The 24,176-nt window shown below is 44.2% G+C and overlaps 1 protein-coding gene across 5 annotated transcripts in view; it reads left to right on the top strand.

The window, feature by feature from the left end:
• Positions 1-4,063: 4,063 nt before the first annotated feature.
• Positions 4,064-24,176, top strand: part of UIMC1 (ubiquitin interaction motif containing 1) — an 85,021-nt gene continuing 64,908 nt past the window's right edge. Inside the window, exons 1-4 of one of the 5 annotated variants that reach the window (XM_060197233.1) lie at positions 4,064-4,225; positions 8,551-8,691; positions 12,051-12,135; positions 23,303-23,427. In XM_060197233.1, the coding sequence (XP_060053216.1) occupies positions 8,557-8,691; positions 12,051-12,135; positions 23,303-23,427 (345 nt within the window). In that variant the 5' untranslated portion in view covers positions 4,064-4,225; positions 8,551-8,556. Of the gene's footprint in view, positions 4,226-4,498; positions 4,864-8,550; positions 8,692-12,047; positions 12,136-23,302; positions 23,428-24,176 lie in introns of those variants that run through there. The other 4 variants (XM_060197231.1, XM_016188678.2, XM_060197234.1 and 1 more) reach the window with 4 other exon arrangements.

Genomic DNA, 24,176 nt, shown 5'->3' with positions numbered 1-24,176 from the left:
CCAGTTTCCCCAGCACCATTTATTGAAGAGAGCCTCCTTCCTCCATTTAATACTTTGGGCCCCCTTATCAAAGATTAGATGTCCATAGGTGTGGGGGCCAATAATAATTAAATAAAGAGAGAGAGAGAGAGAGAGAAACAGACATCAGTCTGGTACATGTGTTTCTGGGGATTGAACTCACGACCTCACACTGGAAAGTCCAATGCTTTATCCACTGCGTCACCTCCCAGTCCACATAAATGGATTTTTCAAGTTTGGGTTTATTTTAATGAGAGAAAGAGATATATAGAGAAAGATACAGGGAGAGAGAGAGAGGTAGATATGATCGTTCTCAGTGGGAATACCATGCAGATGTGAAATTTCCTGAATGGTGGAGCAATGCTATAGCCCATCTCTCTTGCTCTCTCTCTGCACTGTCTCTCATTATTTATCTAAAGAGAGAGACCCCACAGTAGATGCAGAGTCCCAGCGAAGCCCTGGTGGGAAACAAGTAAGGAACGGGGAGCGGGGGGAGTGGGCGGTAGCGCAGTGGGTTAAGCGCATATGGCACAAAGCACAAAGACCGGCTTAAGGATCCCGGTTCGAGCCCCTGGCTCCCCACCTGTGGGGGAGGGGGTCGCTTCACAGGCGATGAAGCAGGTGTGCAGGTGTCTATCTTTCTCTCCCCCTCTCTGTCTTCCCCTCCTCTCTCCATTTCTCTCTGTCCTGTTCAACAACAATGACATCAATAACAACAACAATAATAACCACAAGAAGGATAAAACAAAAAGTGGGGGGAAAAGCCTCCAGAACCAGTGGATTCGTGGTGCAGGCACCAAGCCCCAGTGATAACTCTGGAGGCAAAAAAATAAAAAGGAAGGAAGGACCAAATGCTTTCATCCTTCTCTCTCTCTGCCCTCTCTCTCTCTCTCTCTCTCTCTCTTTCCTTAACAAGGGGAGAGAAAAAAGAGATCTAGGGATCCAGATTATTACTCTGGTGCATGTGATGCTAGCGGTTGAGCTCAGAACCTCATTCTCCCCAGTCCGACACTCTGCTACCTCCCAGGTTGCTGAACTTTAAGTCTTTTTACTATATATATATATATTACTATCTCCCTAGCCCCCAACTTCTTAGTGTGATCTGAGGAGGTTAATGAACCACTCTTGTTCCCTGCCCAGTATTGAAACCAGCTGAGGGATTTTTGTGGAGTTGCTTAGACCTCAGCCATGAATTGGATGAATGTGTTCCATTGCAGTAGTTAACTACACAGCCTTAGCTTCTCTTGGTGGCACTGAGAGAGGTGAGAGGGCGGCATGATGTGCTAGAAAACCTGCAGAGGAGGTGGAGGAGGAGGAATGTGTCTTTCTCTGTGGGGAGCTGATCTGGGAGGGGGTGATGGGAGGAGCGCTGGAGGAAGCATGTTCTTTCTTTGAGAAGGACAGGTCTTGTAAGCCAGTCTTCCTCAGAGGAGTGAGTGGGGAGGGGGGAGAGGAAGGAGTTGTTACAGCGACCCAAGTGTTCCCACATGACCCTTGAAGAGCTGTAAATAAGTCCTCTTCCAATATTAATCAATGATCCACTTAAGAAGTGGCGAGAAGTTCTTTGCAGAAATGGCAAGAGAGGCTTGAAGGAGCACACCAAAGGTAACTAGATGCAGCAATCTCCAGGGCCTTGGTGACTACTTAGTGTGCTTCATAAATATGGAATTTACTCATTTTTAATTACACAGTGGTAGTTCCAAGAATGTAAGCAGAGGATTATGGATATGTTTAGATTCTCTTTGTTATTACCATTTTTGAACATCTAACTCTCTTTTCAGAAGGATTTTTAATTTTTGTAACATGTGCTCAACCAGGTGTGCCACCTGGGACCCAGCCCCTATTCTTTATTTTTGTGCTTGTGTATCCATGTATCCTCTTAGGTCTATGAAAAGATTTTTTTTTTTCTGGGACGAAGCAGTGGTGCACTTGGTTAAGCACACACGTCACAGTGCACAAGGACCCAGGTTTAACCCCCTAATCCCCACCTACAGGGGAAAACTTCAGGAGTGGTGAAGCAGGTGTCTATGTCTCTTCTTGTCTGTATCCCCTCCCTCTCTCAATTTCTCTCTGTTTCTATCTGATAATAAATAAACACAAAATTTTTAAAAATAAAAATGTTTTTTAAAAAGACTTTTTTTCATGTAGATAGCGTAATGGTTATGCAAAGAGACTCTCATGCCTGAGGCTCCAAAGTCCCAGGTTCAATGCCCCGCACCACCATAAGCCAGAGCTGACCAGTGCTCTGGTAAAAAAAAAAAAAAATCATGATACTGGGATACTGGTGTGGGGGGCAACATAATGGTTTCTACAACAGAGTCTCTTGTCTGAGGCCCCAGAGGTCCCAGGTTTAATTCCAGTACCACAATAAGCCAGAGCTAGCTGATCAATGTTCTGTCAAAACAAATAAACAATAAATAATAAAAATCATGATACTGTGTGTAATAATCTCAACATAAATGAAATTCCATCGATTCTTCTCTGCTAGGTGCTAGGCCCTGTTCAAAGTTCTAGGGACAGAGTAATAGACAAAATAAAGCCCCTGTTCTCATGGTGTTTGCATCATCCTGCCACTTGCTTTTTAAGGTTAATACCATGTTTTGGAAATGACTCCTATGATGACACATTTAGACCTGGTTCACTTCTTTTATACTTCTGCTATCATGTGACTATACTATACTATACTGGGTAAAATATAATTTCTTTACTGATGGCTTTTCAGGTTTTATTTATTTAATTTTTAAAATAAATCTTTTAAAATAGCTTATCATTTTATGTATTTATTAATTAGAGAGAGAGAGAGAGAGAGAGAGAGGTCAGAGAGAGGAGTATCACTCTGGTACATGCGCTGACAGTGATTGAATTTGTGACCTTATGGGTGAGTCCAAGCCACCATGCCACCTCCAGGACCTCAGCTGTTCAGGTTTATATAAGGAGACTATCTACTGCAGTAACACCAAGGATGACTCATGACACAGATATTGTGATTTCTTTTTAAATATTTATTTTTCCTTTTGTTGCCCTTGTTTTTTGTTGTTGTAGTTATTATTGTTGTTGTTATTGTTGTCATCGTTGTTGGATAGGACAGAGAGAAATGGAGACAGAGAGGGGGAGAGAAAGATAGACACCTGCAGACCTGCTTCACTGCTTTTGAGGCGACTCCCCTGCAGGTGGGGAGCTGGGGGCTCGAACCGCATCCTTCACGGGTCTTTGCGCTTTGCACCACCTGCGCTTAACTCGCTGTGCTTAACCCACTGCACTACCGACCGAATCCTCTATTTTAATTTTATTTTTTTAAATATTTATTTATTGCCTTTTGTTGCCCTTGTTGTTTTCTTGTTGTTGTCCCCTATTTTAATTTTTATCAGAGCACTGCTCAGCTCTGGTTTATGGTGGTGCCGGAGATTGAACCTGGGACTCCATTGGAACCTCAGGCATGAAAGTCTGCATAACCATGCTGTTATCTACCCGTGCCCAATCTATGTATTTTTTGTTCTACACAAGTCATTTCACAACGTACATTACTATTTCAGTAATATGGTAGGAGTTATCCAATGTTACTCATTCCTCGTAGTGTTTTATTGTGGGAACATGTTACCTTTTGTTTACATGTCTTATGGATCATTGTTTACATTTTTCTGCAAGGAAGTTGGCTTCCTTTATCATGCCTGTCACACCTGTAGGAGTCTCTGTATTCTTCCAGACGTTAAGTTGCTTCATTCAGTCCCACTTTTTCGAGGTGTCCTTAAACAGGTCTGTTGGAATGTTAAACTTGCACTTGACATGGTTAAGACTGCCCACCCCCCCCAAGCCCCAGCAGGTGAGCAAGCTTTAAATACTGACCATAAGGGGGAGACTTGTCACGGCATCTTTAAGAACAGGTGATTTCAGTAAAACTCAGATAGATGCAAAAAAGGGGGGGAGGGGGAAGGCAGGGGTGGGGAAGGGGCTCTTGCGGTTTTGGTGCCCCTGCCCCCCCCCCCGCGCACAGTTGGTATATCCCCGCGGTGCCTCCCCCCGCATGCGGCGTGGTTCCGCCCGGCACCCCGTCTGCGCGTGCGCACTGCCCGCGCGCCTCCACTCGCGCCCCCTGCTACGCGCGCACACCCCCACCGCGACCCCGCGACCCCGCGCGCCGGAGTCGGGGCTCGGCGGGTATCCGCCGCCTCGTCGCCCTCCGGAGTCCTCGGGGCGTTCAGACGCCGAGGTAGGGCCGTGGGCGCCGAGGGCGCGCCTCGCTCGGGACGCCGCGGTAGGGCGCTGCGGGACTCGGGGGGTGGCGCCTGGGACGCCGGGGGCTGCGCTGAGAGCCGGGCGGGCGCCTCGGGACTGGCTTCCGCTCCGGGGCCCCGCGCCCGCTCCCGCGCCCGCTCCCGCGCCCGCTCCCTCGCGGGGCTCTCCGGTAGGGGACCCCGGCACTCTCCTGAGGGGAGGGGCTCGCGCTTCCGCCGGACTGGCGCCCTTCCGGCCCCGGGTGCGAAGACGGCGCGTCGTGCGGGGGCGCCCGGTTGGGGGCCGAGGGCCGCCTGGCGTCGGGGCGCGGGGACCCGGGGTGTCGCCCCTGCCCGGCGGGACTTCCGGGCAGCTCCCGGGGCGCGGGGAGCAGGGACTCCCGGCCGCGCGGCGGGGTCACGGGGTCGCGGACTCGCGGGACGGGGCGGGAGTCGCGGCGCCGGACCCGAGCGCGCCCGGGCCTCCGATATTTTATTTTATTTTTAAACATTTTATTTTAACTGTCGGGCTCCGCTAGTGCGCGGACTAGGAGTTCCGGGTACCGGTTGTCCTGGACGCGGGATGACGGTGGAGGTGTCCGTGCCTCCGCGCTGTCAAGACAGCTTCTGACGGGTTTTTTTTTTTTTTTTTGGGGGGGGAAGAGATTGCAAACGATCTTGTCGGGAGGAGTGTGCTTCCCACGCGGCGCGGTGGTGGATGTGCCGGGAGCCCGAGTGGGAGGCTTTCCCAGGCCGTGGCCGAAGGCATCGTCAGCGACATGAATAACGACTCAGTCGTCATGATGATTATTATAATTATTGTTATTTGTACCAGAGCACGGCTCAGCTCTGGCTGGTGGTGGTGCCGGGGATTGAACCTGGGGCTTTGGGTCCCAGGTGGAGGGTCTGTCTGCAGAGCCGTTATGCCGACTCTCCTGCCCGGCGGCTCAGTCTTGGGGTCTGGGTTTTTTTAATTTTATTTTAAAGATTTTATTTACTTATGAGAAAGGTAGGAGAATAGAGAAAGGACCAGACATCACTCTGGCACATGTGCTGCCGGGGATGGAACTCGGGACCTCATGCTTGAGAGTGCAAAGCTTTACCACTGCGCCACCTCCCGGACTACGGGGTCTGGTTTTTGACATCCAAGTCCTACCCCTCCTTTGGTCTCAGTTCCAGTAGTTGAGGACCAGCTGTTTCACTGAAGCCTTTATTTTTGAAGGGTAGCAACTTGAATAAATTAATAATTGGATGATTTCGCCGGCCAGCTTGAATAAACTGGCTGCCCAGTGACTTTTCTTTACTGTTAGAACTACTGGGGCTGGTGGTCTGGGAGGTGGTGCAGTGGCTAAGAAACTAGACTCTCAAGCATGAGGTCCTGAGTTCAGTCCCCAGCAGCACATGTACCAGAGTGATGTCTGGTTCTTTCTCTCCTCCTATCTTTCTCATTAATAAAATAAATAAAATCTTAAAAAAAAACCCCAAAAAACTACTGGGGCTGAGTGGAATGTGCTGTGACTTGAGTCACAGGAAGCACTTGAGTTTTGGAGTCTGTGTCTGTGGGTGATACTACTTACTGCTACTTAGTGATCTTAAGGATCTTAAATCTGTTCTTTATCGATCCCTTTTCTGCTGTGACTGTTTAAAATCCCACTTTGAGCCGGCAGATGGTTCTGTGCTGGGGAAGAAAGGTTTTCAGTTATTTACACACTTTTCTTTGCCCCAGGGGCTTAGTATCTGCACAGCAGCTCCACTGCTCCTGGGGACCCTCCTTTCTCATGGGGGGGGCAGAGAGGAAGGAGAGGCACCTGCAGCACTGCTCCCCCGCTGCAGCTGGGGCCCAGGGTGCTCAGGCCAGGTGCATGGGAACGTGCGCTCCACTGGGTGCGCCGCCACGCAGTCCCTGTTGACAAAACTTTAAGGAGTGACAGGCACCATTCGCCGTCGGCACCACCATAAGCCAGAGCTGAGCAGTGCTCTGCTATCTCTCTCTCTCTCTTGTTAAAATATTTTTAAAATGACAGGTATCTTTCCTGTTGGATGTGGGCATATTAGTTCAATAAGGTGGAAACTGGCCTACATAAGTTTTTTGTTCACCAGGGTTAATGGAATTAAAAAAAAATTAAAAATATTTATTTTCCTTTTTGTTGCCCTTGTTTGCTTATTGTTGTGGTTATCATTGTTGTTATTGATGTCACTGTTGTTGGATAGGACAGAGAGAAATGGAGAGAGGAGGGGAAGACAGGAGGAAAGAAAGACACCCGCAGACCTGCTTCACTGCCTGCGAAACGACTCCCCTGCAGGTGGGGAGCTGGGGGTTTCGAACCAGGATCCTTACACCTGTCCTTGTACTTAGTGCCACATGCACTTAAGCTGCTGCGCTACTGCCCAGCCCCTGGAGTTTTTTTTTTTTTTTTTTTTTTAAAGAGAGGAAAGACACCATACACTCCAGCAATAACCTTGGAGGCAAAAAAATTATATATATTGCTCCAAGGTTATCGCTGGCACTACAAATTCACTGCTCCTCTTGGCAGGTCTTTTTAAAATTAAAAAAAAAATTTTCCCCTATTGGGTAGGACAGAGAGAAATTGAGAGGGGAAGGGAAGGTATAGAAGGGGAGAGAAACATAGACACCAGCAGACCTGCTTCACCTCTTGTAAAGTGACCCCCATGCAGGTGGGGAGCCAGGGCCTTGAACTGGGTCCCTTGCATGGGTCCTTGTGCTTCGTACTATGTGCGCTTAACCTAATGGTACCACCACCTGGTCCCAAGAATTATAATTTTAATAAAGATTTATTACATGTAAGAGGAAGAGTTTTGTATGAGAGGGAAGTTTGAGAGCGTGGGTAAGTGTGCTGGGGATTGAATCAAGAACCTCAGGCATTTAAGCCTGACACTGCCAGCTGAGCCACTTTCCAAGTCCGAAACTTTAAAAAAATTTTATTTATTTTATTTTATTTTATTTTTATTTACTTATTAATGAGAAAGATAGGAGAGTAAAAGAACCAGACATCACTCTGGCACATGTGCTGCCGGGGACTGAACTCGGGACTTCACGCTTGAGAGTCTGATACTTTATCCACTGTGCCCCTGACCACCGAAACTTTTTTTTTTGCCTTTTGCCTCAATATTGCCAACAATATCCAGGGATATTGTTGGGGCCCTGTGCCTGCACTACTTGAATCCACTCCTGGATTTTCTCCATTTTGTTGCCCTTGTTATTATTATTGCCATTGCTATTGCTGTTGGATAGGACAGAGAGGAATTGAGAGAGGAGGGGAAGACAGGGGGAGAGAAAGATAGACACCTGCAGACCTGCTTCACCGCCTGTGAAGCGAGCCCCCTGCAGGTGGGGAGCCTGGAGCTCAAAGCAGTCCTTGTGTTTCCTGCCATGTGCGCTTAACCTGCTGCGCTGCCTGGCCCCTTGTCGAAAAAGTTTTTTTTTTTTTTGAAGACTTAAAATTATTTATTTATTTATTTTCCCTTTTGTTGCCCTTGTTTTTTTTATTGTTGTTGTAGTTGTTATTGCTATTGTTATTGATGTCATTAGAGAGAAATGGAGAGAGGAGGGGCAGACGGGAAAATATAGACAGACACCTATAGACCTGCTTTACTGCCTGTGAAGTGTCGCAAAACTTAATTCATATAGATGGAGCAAGAGAGTGCGAGAAGAGAAGAGTAGAGAAGAGAAGGGAGGGGAGGGGAGGGGAGGGGAGGGGGAGGGATAGGGGAGGGGAGGGGGGAGGGGGAAGGGAATACTGAGAGAATACATTGATCTATTGTCAGTGGAACTTCTGGTGCCTTGGTACTCCCAAGCGGTGCTGGGGTTTGAACCCAGCAGTCTTGTGGATGCTGAGTCTTGTGCTTTTCCAGGTGAGCTATCTCCTGGCTCTCTTAAGTTTTGAAGTTGGAATACCTGAGCCCTTCAACTTTGCTCTTTTTTTCCCCCAAGATTGCTTTGGGTAATCTTGGGCCCTTTTTTTTTTTTTCCCCAGGTGAGCTATAAGGATTCGATTGTCTTATTCCACACACAAAAATTAGGGATTATGTGTTTGCAGAGCAGTTTGGGCAATTTTGCTGTCATAATAGCAAGTCTTCCAGTTAGTGAACACAGGATGTCTTTGCATTTATTTAGATTTTTTTTTTTTTTTTAACCAGAGCACTGATCAGTCTGGCTATGGTGGTGCAGGGACTGAACCTGGGACTTTGGAGCATGGGAGTTTCTTTGCATAACCACTGTTATCTACCCTGCCCTCATTTATGTAAATATTTGTTTTCTTTCTTTTTTTTTTAATACTTAGACTGTCTCCCTCTGTTTCAGAGAAAGATGCCACGGAGAAAGAAAAGAGGTAAAGAGCCACTGGAATTTCAGAATCCGGAGGAGGATGCAGAATCTGTCAGCGTGAGGAAGAAGCGTAGACTCGAAGATGCGTTCATTGTGATATCTGACAGCGATGGAGAGGTCAGTGTTCTGAAGAGTAGTGCTCTCGGTCTCACACTAGACCTCTCTGTCCACAACTGGTTTGTTTTCTTTTTCTTTCTTTTTTTAAAAATTTTTTTTAGAATTTATTCACTAATGAGAAAGATAGGAGGAGAGAGAAAGAACCAGACATCACTCTGGCACATGTGCTGATGGGGATTGAACTCAGGACCTCATGCTTGAGGATCCAATGCGTTACCACTGCACCACCTCCCGGACCACTGTTTTCTTCTTTTTTTGTTTTTTTAAATATTTATTCCCTTTTGTTGCCCTTGTTGTTTTGTTGTTGCAGTTATTATTATTGTTATTGATGTCGTTGTTGTTGGGTGGGACAGGGAGAAATGGAGAGAGGAGGGGAAGACAGAGGGGCAGAGAAAGACAGACACCCGCAGACCTGTTTCACTGCCTGTGAAGCGACTTCCCTGCAGGTGGGGAGCTGGGGGCTTGGACCGGGATCCTTATGTGCAAACATTACCATTTTTAATCAACTTCACTTTGATTTGTAAGTTGATAAGAATTACATAAAAGAAACTAATCAGGGCCAGGGACAGATAGTATAATGATTATATAAAGAGACTCTTATGCCTGAGGCTTGAAAGTCCCAGATTCAGTCCCCCGCAATACCATAAGCTGAGTAGTATTGTTCAGTGAGGATCATAGTTCCTCAGTTCTTTTTTTTTTAAAATTAATTAATTATTTATTTAATTTATTTATTCCCTTTTGTTGCCCTTGTTTTATTGTTGTAGTTATTATTGTTGTTGTCGTTGTTGGATAGGACAGAGAGAAATGGAGAGAGGAGGGGAAGACAGAGAGGGGGAGAGAAAGACAGACACCTGCAGACCTGCTTCACTGCCTGTGAAGCGGCTCCCCTGCAGGTGGGGAAACGGGGTTCGAACCGGGATCCTTATGCCGGTCCTTGTGCTTTGCGCCACCTGCGCTTAACCCGCTGCGCTACAGTCCGACTCCCCCTTTTTTTTTTTTTTTTTTAAAGATTTTATTTATTGAGAAAGATAGCAGGAAAGAGAGAAAGAGCCAGGCATCACTATGGTACATGTGCTGTGCTGCTGAGGATTGAACTTGGGATCTCATGCTTGAGGGTCCAATGCTTTATCCACTGTGCTCCGTCCTGGACCACAGTTCCTCATTTCTATAATAAATGAACCCAAGGTGACCTTTTAAAGCTGATCTCAGTCAAATGCAGATCTTAATTTTTGTGTGTCTGGAAAATGAGAGAAGCAAGATAAATGCTGCCTAGAGATATATTCTGTCCAGTAAAACCACCTATAGCTATTTAATTAAAAGTAAAAGTAGTGTCTCTCTTGTACTGGCCACATTATAAGTAGTGTAGTGTCTGTTGCATTAGATAGCATAGCTATCGAACACTCCTCCCATTTAGAAAGGTTCTTGGAAAGCACTGCTTTAGATCTTAACCTCTCCTCTGTTCCCCATCGCCTTTTGTGTGGGAGACTGCCTCCTACCTATAGGTTATATCCTAGCCATTAGGTAGTGAGTTAAGATACTTTTTTTTTTCTCTCCCAAATTGACTTCTCTTTATTTTGTATTTCATTTGGTAGAGCCACCATTTCCCTCATGTTAGGAGGCTCAGAATTATCTTCCTCAAAAAGTATTTTTAGATTGTTGATTTTCCTGCCCCCGGGGCTTTCACTGGGGCTTGGTGCCTGCATAAGGACCTGCATACAGCTCCCAGCTGTCATGGCCCTCCTCCTCTATTAGAGGGTCAGAGACAGAAGTGGAAAGGGGGAGAGAGAGACATACAGAGAAGGAGAGATACTGTAGCACTCTTTCACTGCTTGTAAAGCTTCCCCCTTGCAGGTGGGGACTGGGAGCTGGAATCTGGGTCTTCGGCATGCCTGGCAGCTACACCACCATCTTTTCTGTGACACTCAGAGCTAGCTTTTCTCCATTTTGTTTCTTAGTCTGTTACTTGAGTTCTTAAAACAGACTGAATTTGGTCCTCTACCTTCATTTTTTTTTCTCTTTATATTTCACTTAGCTTGTGCCAACTTTCATTTAAGAATTCAGATTTTTCCTTTTTAAGATATATTTTATGACAGAGTGATAAAAAGAGGAAAGAGAAAATTGAGAACACTCCTTTTCCTGTGTGGGCCTGGGAACTGGTCCTGGAGCCCAATGTAGGCAAAGCATGCCGACTACTCCCATAACAGCTTCCCTGGGTGCAAGAATTCAGATTTTGGGTCCTGTGCTTAAGTGTTTTTTTTTTTTTCCCTTTATATTCCATAATTCCTTCTCAGTCAGTTGAGAATTTTAAGATGGCTTATCTGTTAGAAACCCCGTAATTTGTCATTTCTGTTCATAGCAGCAGCAGTCTGTTAGTTTTCTTGTCCTTTGCTAAAACTATTGCTATTCCCAATTTGATAATACGTAATATATGTGTGTGCATATATAATTTTTAGCGAGAGCACTGCTCAGCTCTGGCTTCTAGAGGTACAGGGGATGTACCATGCCTTACTGTGTATGAAGTCTTAGGTTTAAGTTCTGGCATTACATGGCATATGGGGATGAGAGGTCTCCATGGATAGGAGCATTGTTGAGGTGTCTCTCCTTTCTTTTCTTTTCTTTTTTTTTTTTAATTTTAATTTTTAATTTTTTTATTTTTTGCCTCCAGGGTTATTGCTGGTGCTCGGTGCCTGCACTACAAATCCACTGCTCCTGGAGGCTGTTTTGTTGCCTTTGTTGTTGTGCTTGTTGTAGTTGTTGTTGTCATAGCTGCTGTTGTTGGATAGGACAGAGAGAAATGGAGAGAGGAGGGGAAGACAGAGAGGAGGAGAGAAAGACACCTGCAGACCTGCTTCACTGCTTGTGAAGCAACCTCCTGTAGGTGGGGAGCCGGGGGCTCGAACCGGGATCCCTACGCCAGCCCTTGTGCTTTGCACCATGCGCACTTGACTCGCTGCGCTACCGCCCAACTCCCGTGTCTCTCCTTTCTGTGTACACTTTTTGAAAAGACCAAAAATTTTTTTTGTTTGTTAATGAGAGAACCAGAGCATCACTCTGGCACAAACACAGATTTGTAGAAAAATAAATATTTTCACCCCTTGTCAGTGTTATTCTGAAAAAGGCTTTTCAGATTTTATTTATTTATTAATGAGGTACAGAGAAAGAACCAGATAATACTCTGGTACAGATGCTGCTAGGGATTGAACTTGGGACCACATGCCTGAGAATCCAGTGCCTTATCCATTGTGCCACCTCCCCGACCACAGAAAACACAGATTCTTCAGAGGCTGGCGTTTTATCTCCAGAGGAGGGAGAAAGTATTAATGGGAGCCACCCGATCATATTCTCTTGTTTTGCAGCAGGAGCCAGAGGAGGAGAATGGACTGGAAGAAACAAAGACAGAACCACCAAATAGATCAAGGTGTCTGGCCAAAAGAAAAATCGCACGTATGGCTTCATTTTCCTCTTGATAACGGTTTGAAAATTGCAACTCATAGAATTGACAGGGATTTCTTTTTTCCCCATTAGAAAGAGATTTTTTTTTTTTTAAATATATTCCCTTTTGTTGCCCTTTTTTTTTTTTTTTTAATTGTTGTAGTTGCTGTTGATGTCGTCGTTGTTGGATAGGACAGAGAGAAATGGAGAGAGGAGGGGAAGACGGGGAGAGAAAGACACACCTGCAGACCTTATGAAGCGACCCCCCTGCAGGTGGGGAGCAGGGGACTCAAACCGGGATCCTTACGCCAGTCCTTGTGCTTTGTGCCACCAACGCTTAACCTGCTGCGCTACCGCCCGACTCCCAGGAAGAGATTTCTATGAATGTGGGTTTATGTGTTTCTTATTCTGAGTCCCATTCGATTTTTTGGGGGAGTCATGGCCTGGGAGGTGATACAGGGGCTAACCTTAGGAACATGAGGTCCCTGACACTGCACATGTCGGAGTGCCCCTCTGGCCTCTCTCTCTCCTCCTCTTACTGTTTTCTGCAGTGCCTGATGAGGGACTGAGGACTTGCACATGCGCAATATGGGGAGGTAACTCACTTAAATTGGAATATAGTAGAGTGTATAGTTTGCATCTTTCAAGTATTAAGAAGATATGCTTATTAGAGTTTGAAAAGGTTTTTTTGTTTTTTGTTTTTCTTTTTTTACCAGTTGAACTATTTCCCTGGTCACTAGTTGTAGTTGTTTTAGATTTCCAGTCTGAAAAATCCTGTATCTCTGCTATGCCTGGTTCAGTTGCTTATTCTGTCTCTTGTTCAAATTGTTTGTTTGTTGTTTTTTTTTTTTGGCTTCCAGGGTTATCACTGGGGCTCGGTGCCTGCACTATGAATCCACTGCTCCTGGAGGCCATTTTTCCCCATTTTTTTTCTTTGTTATTGCTGTCGTTGTTGGATAGGACAGAGAGAAATGGAGAGAGGAGGGGAAGACGGGGAGAGAAAGACAGACACCTGCAGACCTGCCTCAATGCCTGAGAAGCGACTCCCCTGCAGGTGGAAAGCTGGGGGCTCGAACCGGGATCCTTGTGCCAGTCCTTGCACTTCGCGCCTTGTACTCAACCCGCTACACCTCTGACCCTCACCCCCTCAAATTGTTTTTTTGCTAGTTGGTATACTTAGTGATATTTTTCTTTTTTCTTCTTTTTTTAAAAAATAGTTTATTTATTCATGAGAAAGATAGAAGAGAAAGAACCAGACATCCCTCTGGTACATGTGCTGCTGGGGCTCGAACTTAGGACCTCATGGTTGAGAATCCAATGCTTTATCCACTGTGCCACCTCCCGGACCACTAGTGATGTTTTTCTTAATGGCCAACTATGAGGTTCCAGGTAAAATTAACCATTGTAACAGCCTTTAGTAACATGGTGGGTAAGTGTAGGAGTGGCCTTCTGTATTCTCGGACTTTCTGATAATATCCCATTAGTTTAGTGTGTCAAACTAGTTTTTCCTCAGTTACACCTTGTTGAAAGAACAGAGTTGGGGGTCGAGCGGTGGTGCAGTGGGTTAAGCGCATGTGGCGCAAAGTGCAAGGACTGACGTAAGGATCCCGGTTCGAGCCCCCGGCTCCCCACCTACAGGGGTGTCGCTTCACAGGCTGTTAAGCAGGTCTGCAGGTGTCTGTCTTTCTCTCCCCCTCTCTGTCTTCCCCTCCTCTCTCCATTTCTCTCTGTCCTATCCAACAACGAACAACATCAACAATGGCAATAATAATAACCACAACAAGGCTACAACAACAAGGGGGAAAAAAATGGCCTCCAGGAGCGATGGATTCATGGTGCAGGCACCGAGCCCAGCAATAACCTTGGACGAAAAAAAAAAAAAAATGAACAGAGTCATACTCAGGTGTTCGTTAAAATTGTTCTTTTTTCTTTTTCCCTTTCCCTTGCAGGGCACTCTAGTAATTTTTCCCCTGCCTTTACTGTGCAAACCAAGATTAGCTTTTGTAGGTAAAACTCACAAAAGTGTTGGTGCTTCATAAGGCTTGAGTCCCCCTGGAGATTTTAGCTCACTGAACCGTAACACTATGTCAATTACAATTAAGTTTTCCTACTTTAACACTAGTTTCTTATTTTTATTATTATTATTTTTTGCTTCCAGGGTTATTGCTGGGGGACAGTGCCTGCAGTATAAATCCACTGCTCCTGGAGGCCATTTTTCCCATTTTGTTACCCTGTTGTTGTTGCTATTGTTGTTGGATAGGACAGAAATCAAGAGAGGAGGGGAAAATGGGGAGAGAAAGATAGACACCTGCACACCTGCTTCACTGCCTCTGAAGTGACCCCCTGCAGGTGGGGCTTGAACCGGGATCCCTGCACTGGTGCTTGTGCTTCAGGTCATGACGCTGGTCTCTGTGGCAGATTCTCTGAATCTGAATCTCTGTTTGGGCAGACTGAGCCACTGTGTTCCAGATCTGTCTGTCACTGAGTGTTGGAGGCTGCAGTTTGCCCTGTGACCCTCCCTTATGTGGCCAAGAAGAGGTGTTGCTTGTTCATTCTAGTCAGCTTTTTAGTTGGTCAGACTGGCAGCTTGTAAGGTCTTTACATGTAAAGCCAGGAATTGATTGTGTCACCCCCATTAGGCAGTCACTTGAGTTCCTCATATATTTTAGTGCTGTCTCCATTTTATCATTTTTACATGTCTTCATGACTAGCATTTTAAGCAGATTCGTTTATTTCTTTAGTTCATGAGTGAAAGAGAGCAGGAGAGTGCACGGAGCACTGTACTGACATAAGTGGTATCAGGGATCAAGCTCCAGGCCTCACAGATGCATGTCCTGTACTCTGCTGAACCACATGACGTTAGAGTAACAACTCTTGTTGTGGGGTAAGTGTCAGAGACCACCTGAGACCAGTTCAGTTAAATTTGAGTCTTTATTAAGCCGCCTGGTGACTACACTCAACCGCTAAAAGCTCTGCTCAGAGTGCAGCCCCGAGTTCAGTGTAGCACAACCACTTATAGGGGGCAAGCACAGAAAGTAAGCTAGGTTACGGAAGCCAAACATGCGGTGGTTAGGGTGGCCTGTTACTGCAGTCAGGTCAGGACAGCCCATTATGGAAACAATCAACAATTAATAATTTCAGAACACTAAGATCTACTTCTTGTTGGCAAGTAAAGCGGTTGTACAGGTTCAGGTTCAGGTCAAGATGGAGTCAGTTATGCTAAGGGAGTGGGGACCCTGCCACACTCTGAGCCTCTGGAGTTAACATGCTTAGTTTATTGCTGCTTAACCATTGACTTTTTTTTCTTTTTTCCCTTTGGTAGCACTGAGTTGCCATACATGATTTGCTTTGGACTGCTTTTTAAGCAGAGGGAGAGAGACCACAGCAGCAGTTTCCCTTCAGGCTATAGTTCCTCACATGTTATGCTGGTTCTCTAACCTGGGCTTCCTGCCTGGCAAGTGAGCTGTCTTTTGAGTTCTCATTGCCTTGTCTTTTCAGGTGTTGAAGTCTGCTTGGATCTTGACAGTGTGGTGGATATCTTCTTGTTGCTTTTTTTTTTTTTTTTGCAAAGCCTGTATTTGTTTATGTCATTGAGGAGGGCTTCATAGTCCTGACTTGCTTTTTTCAAGTGGAAGGGAGAGAGAGAAATCACAGCACCAAAGCTTCCTCCAGAGCCACGAGTCTTGACAACTTTTGTTGCCCTTGTTTTTTTATTGTTGTTGTCATTGTTGGATAGGACAGAGAGAAATGGAGAGAGGGAGGGGAAGACAGAGAGGGGAAGAGAGAGACAGACACCTGCAGACCTGCTTAACAGCCTGTGAAGCGACTCCCCTGCAGGTGGGGAGCTGGGGGCTCGAACCAGGATCCTTCCTCTGGTCCTTGAGCTTTGCTACATGTGCGCTTAACCTGCTGCGCTACTTCCCTACTCAGAGTTGTGGGAACTTGAACGGGGGTTGTGAGCATAGTTAGAGCTGGTGCTTTCGCAGGTGAGTTATCTCGCTGGGTATTTATGTTTATTTATTATTTGCTCTGTTACATATAGGAGAGAGAATATGTGAGAGAGGGGGGCTGGGCAGTGGGTTAAGTGCATATGGCATGAAGCTCAAGGACCGGCGGAAGGATCCCGGTTTGAGCCCCACGGCTCCCCACCTGTAGGAGGGTCGCTTCACAAGTGGTGAAGCAGGTCTGCAGGTATCTGTCTTTCTCTCCTCCTCACTGTCTCCCCTCCTTTCTCGATTTCTCTCTGTCATATCCAACAACGACAGCAATAACAACAATAATAATAACAGCAGTAATGATAAAACAACAAGGGTAACAAAGGGGAAAAATGCCCTCCAGGAGTAGTGGATTTGTAGTGCAGGCACTGAGCCCCATCAATAACCCTGGAGGCAAAAAAAAAAAAAAAGTGAGAGAGACAAGCCAGAACATCATTCTGGTATGTGTGGTGCTAGGGTAAAATCAGAAACCTCAGGTGTGTAAGTTCAAAGGTTTACCAATTAAGCTGTTTTCATAGCTGTAGAATTTTTTTTAAAAGACTTTAATTAATTTTTACCAGCGCATTATTCAGCTCTGGCTTATGGTGGTGTAGGGGATTGAATCTGGAACTTCGGAGCCTCAGACTTGAGTGTCTCTTTGCATAGCCATTATTCTGTCTCCCCCCACCCTCTTTCTTCTTTCTACCTTTCCTTCTATTTATTTATGAGGGAGAAAGGGAGGGAGAGAATGAGAAACCAGAGTATCATTCTGACGTGAGCTCAGAACTGCAAGTCCAGTGCTTTCCTCACTGTGCTACTTCCTGGGCTGTGATGGCCTCCTCATGTGTGGCATTTTTCGGTGGTCACCTGGGGGTAAGTTTCCAGAAGTGGTATCACACCTATCTGTAAGTGTTTTGACACAGTATCTTAAGACTTTACAAAGTGTTGGATGAGTGCTCACTGTACTGGCTACATGAAGGTAAATCTGCTTTACTATAGTTGCAGAATTGTGTGAGAGGAAAGCCCTCAGAAGATCTGGCAGGAAAATAATTTGTTTATTTTGAATGTAATGGTCTTTTAGCCATTTTAAATACCCACACATTATACAGGTTCACTGTGCATCTCTCCAGTTTTGTCTTCTGGATTATTAACAGCCTCTTTGCACATCTCAGTGGGAGGCTAACGGGAATGTTGGGAGACATTAATCATCATAAATTATGACCAGCACAATCAGCTTCATGCAAGTTGTGTACAACTATTTATCTCAGCATATTTGTCTGATAAGCTGAGTCAGGTCAATTCAGTTGGAGCTTCTCAGGTTAATACTTGTTAACATTCTCCTTACAGCAGTATGTTTCCAGGTGGGAATCATTGGATGGATGGATGGATGGATGGATGGATGGATGGATGGATGGATGGATAGATAGGGAGGGGCACCACAATACTGGTGCTCCCTCCTATGTGGTGGGGGGCCAGGCTTAAGCCTGGGTGGCTGCACTATTCAACTGAGCTATTTTGCCAGCCCCAGGTTTTTTTTTTTTTTTTTTTTTTTTTTCCCCAGATCACTTTTAAGCTCCAGCTTAGACCCAGACAGTCTGGCTCTGGAGTCTCCCTCTTTCCCAGGTTTTAGAAAAGCAGAATCACAGTGTGTTATGAATTCCAAGTTTTAGTTTCAGTGGTAGGGCACTAGGGTAGACAGTATGGCAGAGTCTCATCTCTTGAGAACCTTTAGGGGGTGGAGTGTTCTCAGAAGTAGAATATTGCAGGAAGTGCAGATAACTCTTCTGCGTTTCATGATTTTTTTCCCCCTTTTAAAAATATTTATTTATTTACTCTCTTTTGTTGCCCTTGTTGTTTTGTGTTGTAGTTATTATTGTCATTGTTGTTGCATAGGACAGAGAGAAATGGAGAGAGGAGGGAAAGACGGGGAGAGAAAGACACCTGCTGTGAAGGAACTCCCCTGCAGGTGGGGAGTTGGGGCTGGAACCGGGATCCTTATGCTGGTCCTTGCACTTTGCACCACATGTGCTTAACCTACTATGCTATTGCCCAACTCCCACTCTGATTTTTTAAAGAAAAAGAGAGAGAGAGAAAGAAAGGAAGAGAGAGAAGTAGAGCATTTGATTTGCAGGCATGAGGTTGTGACTTCAGTCCCCAGCACCTCATATGCCAGTGATACTCTAGTTCTTGCTCCTTCTCTGTCATGTTAATAAATAAATATTTATTTTTTGGGGTTGTATTGTTCTTTTATTTATTTATTTAAATTTCTTTATTGGGGAATTAATGTTTTACATTCGACAGTAAATACAATAGTTTGTACATGCATAACATTTCCCAGTTTTCCATATAACAATACAACCCCCACTAGGTCCTCTGTCATCCTTCTTGGACCTGTACTCTCCCACCCACCCCAGAGTCTTCTACTTTGGTGCAATACACCAACTCCAGTTCAGGTTCTACTTGTGTTTTCTTTTCTTTTCTTTTTTTTAAATTTATTTCTTTATTGGGGAATTAATGTTTTACATTCAATAGTAAATACAATAGTTTGTACATGCATAACATTCCCCAGTTTCCCATTTAACAATACAACCCCCACTATGTCATTTATCATCCTTCATGGACCTGTATTCTCCCCACCCACCCACCCCAGAGTCTTTTACTTTGGTGGGATACACCAATTCCATTTCAGGTTCTACTTGTGCTTTCTTTTCTGATCTTGTTTTTCAACTTCTGCCTGAGAGATCATCCCATATTCATCCTTCTGTTTCTGACTTATTTCACTTAACATGAATTTTTCAAGGTCCATCCAAGATCGGCTGAAAACGGTGAAGTCACCATTTTTAATAGTTGAGTAGTATTCCATTGTATATATATATACCACAACTTGCTCAGCCACTCATCTGTTGTTGGACACCTGGGTTGCTTCCAGGTTTTGGCTATTACAAATTGTGCTGCCAAGAACATATGTGTACACAGATCTTTTTGGATGGGTGTGTTGGGTTCCTTAGGATATATCCCCAGGAGAGGAATTGCAGGGTCATAGGGTAGGTCCACTTCTAGCCTTTTGAGAGTTCTCTAGATTGTTCTCCACAGAGGTTGGACCAATTGACATTCCCACCAGCAGTGTAGGAGGGTTCCTTTGACCCCACACCCTCTCCAGCATTTGCTGCTGTTACCTTTTCTGATGTATGACATTCTCAGAGGAGTGAAGTGATATCTCATTGTTGTCTTGATTTGCATTTCTCTGACAATCAGAGACTTGGAGCATTTTTTTCATGTGTTTCTCGGCCTTTTGGATCTCTTCTGTGGTGAATATTCTGTCCATATCCTCCCCCTATTTTTGGATGGGGTTATTTGTTGTCTTGTTGTTGAGATTTGCAAGTTCTTTATGTATTCTGGTTATTAGCCTCTTGTCTGATATATGGCATGTAAAGATCTCCAATTCTGTGAGGGGTCTCTTGGTTTGTGTAGTAGTTTCTTTAGCTGTGCAGAAGCTTTTTAATTTGATGTAGTCCGATAGGTTTATGCTTGTCTTAGTCTTCTTTGTAATTGGATTCGTTTCATTGAAGATGTCTTTAAAATTTATGCAGAAAAGAGGTCTGCCAATATTTTCCTCTAAGTATCTGATAGTTTGTGGTCTAACATCCAAGTCCTTGATCCACTTGGAATTTGCTTTTGTATTTGGTGAAATATAGTGGTTCAGTTTCATTCTTCTGCATGTTTCAACCCATTTTTTCCAACATCATTTGTTGAAGAGACTTTGCTTTCCCCATTTAATAGTCTGAGCCCCTTTGTCAAAGATTAGATGTCCATTGGTGTGGGGGCTTAATTCTGGGCTCTCAGTTCTATTCCATTGGTCAGTATGTCTATTCATGTTTCAGTACCAAGCAGTTTTGATGACAATGGCCCTATAATACAATTTGAGATCTAGGAGTGTGATGCCTCCAGTTCTGTTCTTTTTTCTCAAGATTGTTTTGGCAATTCTAGGTCTTTTCTGTTCCAGATAAACATTTGTGGCATTTGTTCTATTCTCCTAAAAAATGTGGTTGGGATCTTGATTGGGATAGCATTAAATTTGTAGATGGCTCTGGGTAATATATTCATTTTGATGATGTTAATTCTTCCAACCCATGAACATGGAATATCTTTCCACTTCTTTGTGTCTTTTTCAATTTCCTTGAGTAGTGACTCATAATTTTCAGTATACATTCTTTGGTTAGGTTTACTCCTAGATATTTTATTGTTTTTGTTGCTATAGTAAAAGGAATTGATTTCTGGATTTCAGTTTCTTCTAACTTAGTGTTTGCATAGAGGAATGCCATTGACTTTTGAATGTTAATTTTGTAGCCTGATACCTTACTGTATTGCCTGATGATTTCCAAAAGCTTCTTGCTGGATTCCTTAGGTTTTTCCATGTATACTATCATGTCATCTGCAAATAAGGAGAGTTTGACTTCTTCTCTTCCAATCTGTATGCCTTTAATTCCTTGCTCCTGCCTGATTGCTATGGCAAGAACTTCCAACACTATGTTGAATAGTAATGGTGATAGTGGGCAGCCCTGTCTAGTACCTGATCTGAGTGGAAATGCTTCCAGTTTTTCACCATTGAGTATGATGTTGGCTGTAGGTTTGCTATATATAGACTCCACTATCTTGAGGAATTTTCCATCTATTCCAATTTTTTGTAGTGTTTTGATCATAAAGGGATGTTGTATTTTGTCAGAGGCTTTCTCTGCATCTATTGATATGACCATGTGGTTTTTGGTCTAGCTTTTGTTGATGCGGTGAATCACGTTGATTTTTTTTTTTTAACATATATTAAACCAACCTTGTATGCCTGGGATAAACCCCACTTGGTCGGTCATGATGAACTTTAATATACTGCTGTATCCGTGCTAGAATTTTGTTCAATATTTTAGCATCTATTGATATTGGTATTTTAGTATCAGAGATATTGGTCTGAAGTTTTCTTTTTTGGTTGTGTCTGCTTTTAGTATCAGAGTGATGTTGGCTTCATAGAAGCTAGAAGGGAGTATTCCAGTGTCTTCAATCTTCTGGAAGACTTAAAAGTAGAGGTACTAGTTCTTCTTTGAAGGTTTTGTAGAATTCATTTGTGAAGCCATCTGGCCCAGGACTTTTATTTTTGGGAAGATTTTTGATGACTGTTTCAATTTCATTAGCTGTGATGGGCCTGTTCATGTTATCTACTTCCTCTTAGTTTTGGAAGTTGGTAGGTATCTAGGAAATTGTCCATTTCTTTCAGGTTCACTAGCTTGGTGGCATATAGTTGTTCATAGACATGATTTTTTAAAAAAGTTTTTTTTTAATCTTTATTTATTGGATCAGTCAGAAATTGAGAGGGAGAGAGGAAGAGAGACACCTTCAATACTGCTTCACCACTTACAAAGCTTTCCCCCTGCAGGTGGGGACCAGGGGCTCAAACCCGGTCCCTTGAGCATTGTCTACAACCAGGTGCACCGTCACACCCGGCCCCATGCTTCATTTTTTTGTTTCTCTTAATTGAACATCCAGGATGTAATTAGCTTTTTCTGGATGAACTGATGATTCCATTAGGAATGCCAGTCTTTTTCATCTTAACACTTCCAGTGATCTGTTATTTTAACTTGGAGTTTTCTGATGACTATTACGGATGCTTTTGCTTGTTTCAGTAGTTTTTTTTGGTCAAGTATCTGTCTGGACTTACTGTTCATTATTTAAAATATGAGTTTGCTTTCTTTTTCTTTCTCTCTCTCTCTCTTTTTTTTTTTTTTATCAAAGCAAAGCACTTATCAGCTGTGGTTTATGGTGGTTCAGGGGATTGAATCTGGAACTTTGTAGCCTCAGGCATGAGAGTCTCTTTGCAGAACCATTGTGCTATCTCCTCCTACCTGTACTGAATTGTAGGGGTTGTCTGTATAATCTGGGTAGTTGCCTTTATTTATTTATTTATTTATTTTCCCCTGTTTGTTGCCCTTTTTATCATTATTATTGCTATTAGTATTGTTATTGTTGCTGTTGTTGGATAGGACAGAGATAAATCTAGAGAGGAGGGGAGATAGAGAGGGGGAGAGAAAGACACTTGCAGACCTGCTTCACCGCTTGTGAAATGACCCCCCTGCAGGTGGGGAGTTGGGGGCTCGAACCGGGATCCTTAGGCTGGTCTTTGTGCTTTGCACCATGTGCACTTAACCTGGTGTACTGCCGCCTGACACCCGAGTACTTGCCTTTTCTTAGTTTATATCTGTTGTGGAAATATTCTTTTTCTTTTTTTTTTTTTTAAACCAGAACCGTGCTCAGTTCTTGGTGTGGGGGATTGAACCTGGGACTTTGGAGTCTTAGGCTTGAGGGTCTGTTTGCATAACCATTATGCTATCTTTTCCCTTTTTTCCTTTTATTTGATAGGATTTTGAGAAATTGACAGGGGAGGAAGAGTTTGAGAGGGAGAGAGATAGAAAAACACCTACAGGATTTGCTTCACTGGTGAACCTTCCTCCCTGCAGGCAGGGACTGGGGGCTTGAACCCAGGTTCTTGTGCATAACATGTGCTCAACTGGGTGTGCTCTCCCCTTCCCCTAGTGGAAATGTTTTTAATTAATAATTCAATTTTAGGACTAGCGAGATAGCTCACCTGGATGGTATCCCGTTTTGTCATAAGCTTGACCCAGGCTTCAGTTTGGCCCTTCCAGACTGGAGGAAGCTTTGATGCACTGGCATCCCTTCCTCACTCCTTTGGTTTCTCACTGTTTCTTTCTGAAAAAGTTGACCCAGCACAGTGAAGACCTGGTAGCTGGAAAAAAAGTCAGTTTTTAATAGTTGTATGGCTGTTCAGAGTTTCTGTTTTGTGTCTCAGTTTTCAAAAATTGCTTTTTATCAACGATTTTTTATTTATTCATTAACATGAGATAGAGCCCGAGTGAGTGAGCTCCAGAGCACCATTCTGGTGCATGTGATGCTGGGGATCGAACTGGAAATGCCAGGAATCAAACTCAGGACCCCATACTGTTGGCTTCAGTACTCCAGCCAGTGTGCCACTTCCCAGACTGTGTGTGTGTTTCTTTTCAGTCGTTGAGGGGCTTCACTGCTCTGGGTGATAATGTTTTCAGCTAAGTTGTCTTCTGTAGAAAATTTTAATGATTCTGTTTTTTGCCTCCATGCTTACTCAGTGTTCATCATGTTCCTCTTCTCTCTTCCCTATTCTCTCACAGAGATGACAGAGGAAGAACAGTTTGCTCTGGCTCTGAAAATGAGCGAACAGGAAGCTAGAGAGGTGAACAGCCAAGAGGAAGAGGAGGAGGCACTCTTGAGGAAAGCCATCGCTGAGAGCCTGAATGTAAATATGCTGTGTTACAAATGTCTGAGGATGTGATCAGTATTTTATTTCTGCGTGTTGGTGGTGGCGTTAGGAACTGTCAATAGCTTTAGTAATTCATAGTTTGTTTCGTTTTTTTTTTGGTTTTGTTTTGTTTTTGCCTCCAGGGTCATTGCTGGGGCTTGCTGCCTGCACTACAAATCTACTGCTCCTGGTGGCCACGTTTTCTGTTTTACTGGATAGGACAGAGAGAAATTGAGAGAGGAGGGGAAGGTAGAGAGGGAGAGAGAAAGATACCTGCAGACCTGCTTTACTGCTTGTGAAGTGACTCCCCTGCAGGTGGGGAGCCGGGTGCTTGAATTGCATGGATCCTTGCACGGGTCCTTGCGCTGCTACTATGTGCTTAACCTGGTGTGCCACTGCCGGCCCCCAATTCATAGGTTTTGCTTTTTTTAAACAAATATTTTCTGTGCTAAATTGCTGGTGAGCCCAATTTGAAGAAGTGTTCTGTTTAAATCTGTGTTGGTTTCTCCCATCGCACACCTTTTTAGTCCCTGACTTGTGAGAACTATAGTAGTCGACAGCTTCTGAGAGATTTACCAAGCACCTAGAAACCAAATGAGCTTATTTTCCTGTTTTGTGGGCAGAGCAGAGAGAATAAGAAATGGAAGTGGCTTATGGAGAGAAGAAAAGAAAGATTAAAAAAATTTCAAATAAGATAGATTGTAACTTGAATATGCATCGCTGAAATGCTTTCGACGGGAAGGATA

Source organism: Erinaceus europaeus, chromosome 9, assembly GCF_950295315.1.
Source record: "Erinaceus europaeus chromosome 9, mEriEur2.1, whole genome shotgun sequence".
Taxonomy (NCBI): Eukaryota; Metazoa; Chordata; class Mammalia; order Eulipotyphla; family Erinaceidae; genus Erinaceus; species Erinaceus europaeus.
Note: the sequence above shows the minus strand (reverse complement) of the source record. Positions and strands in the feature narration are given on the sequence as shown.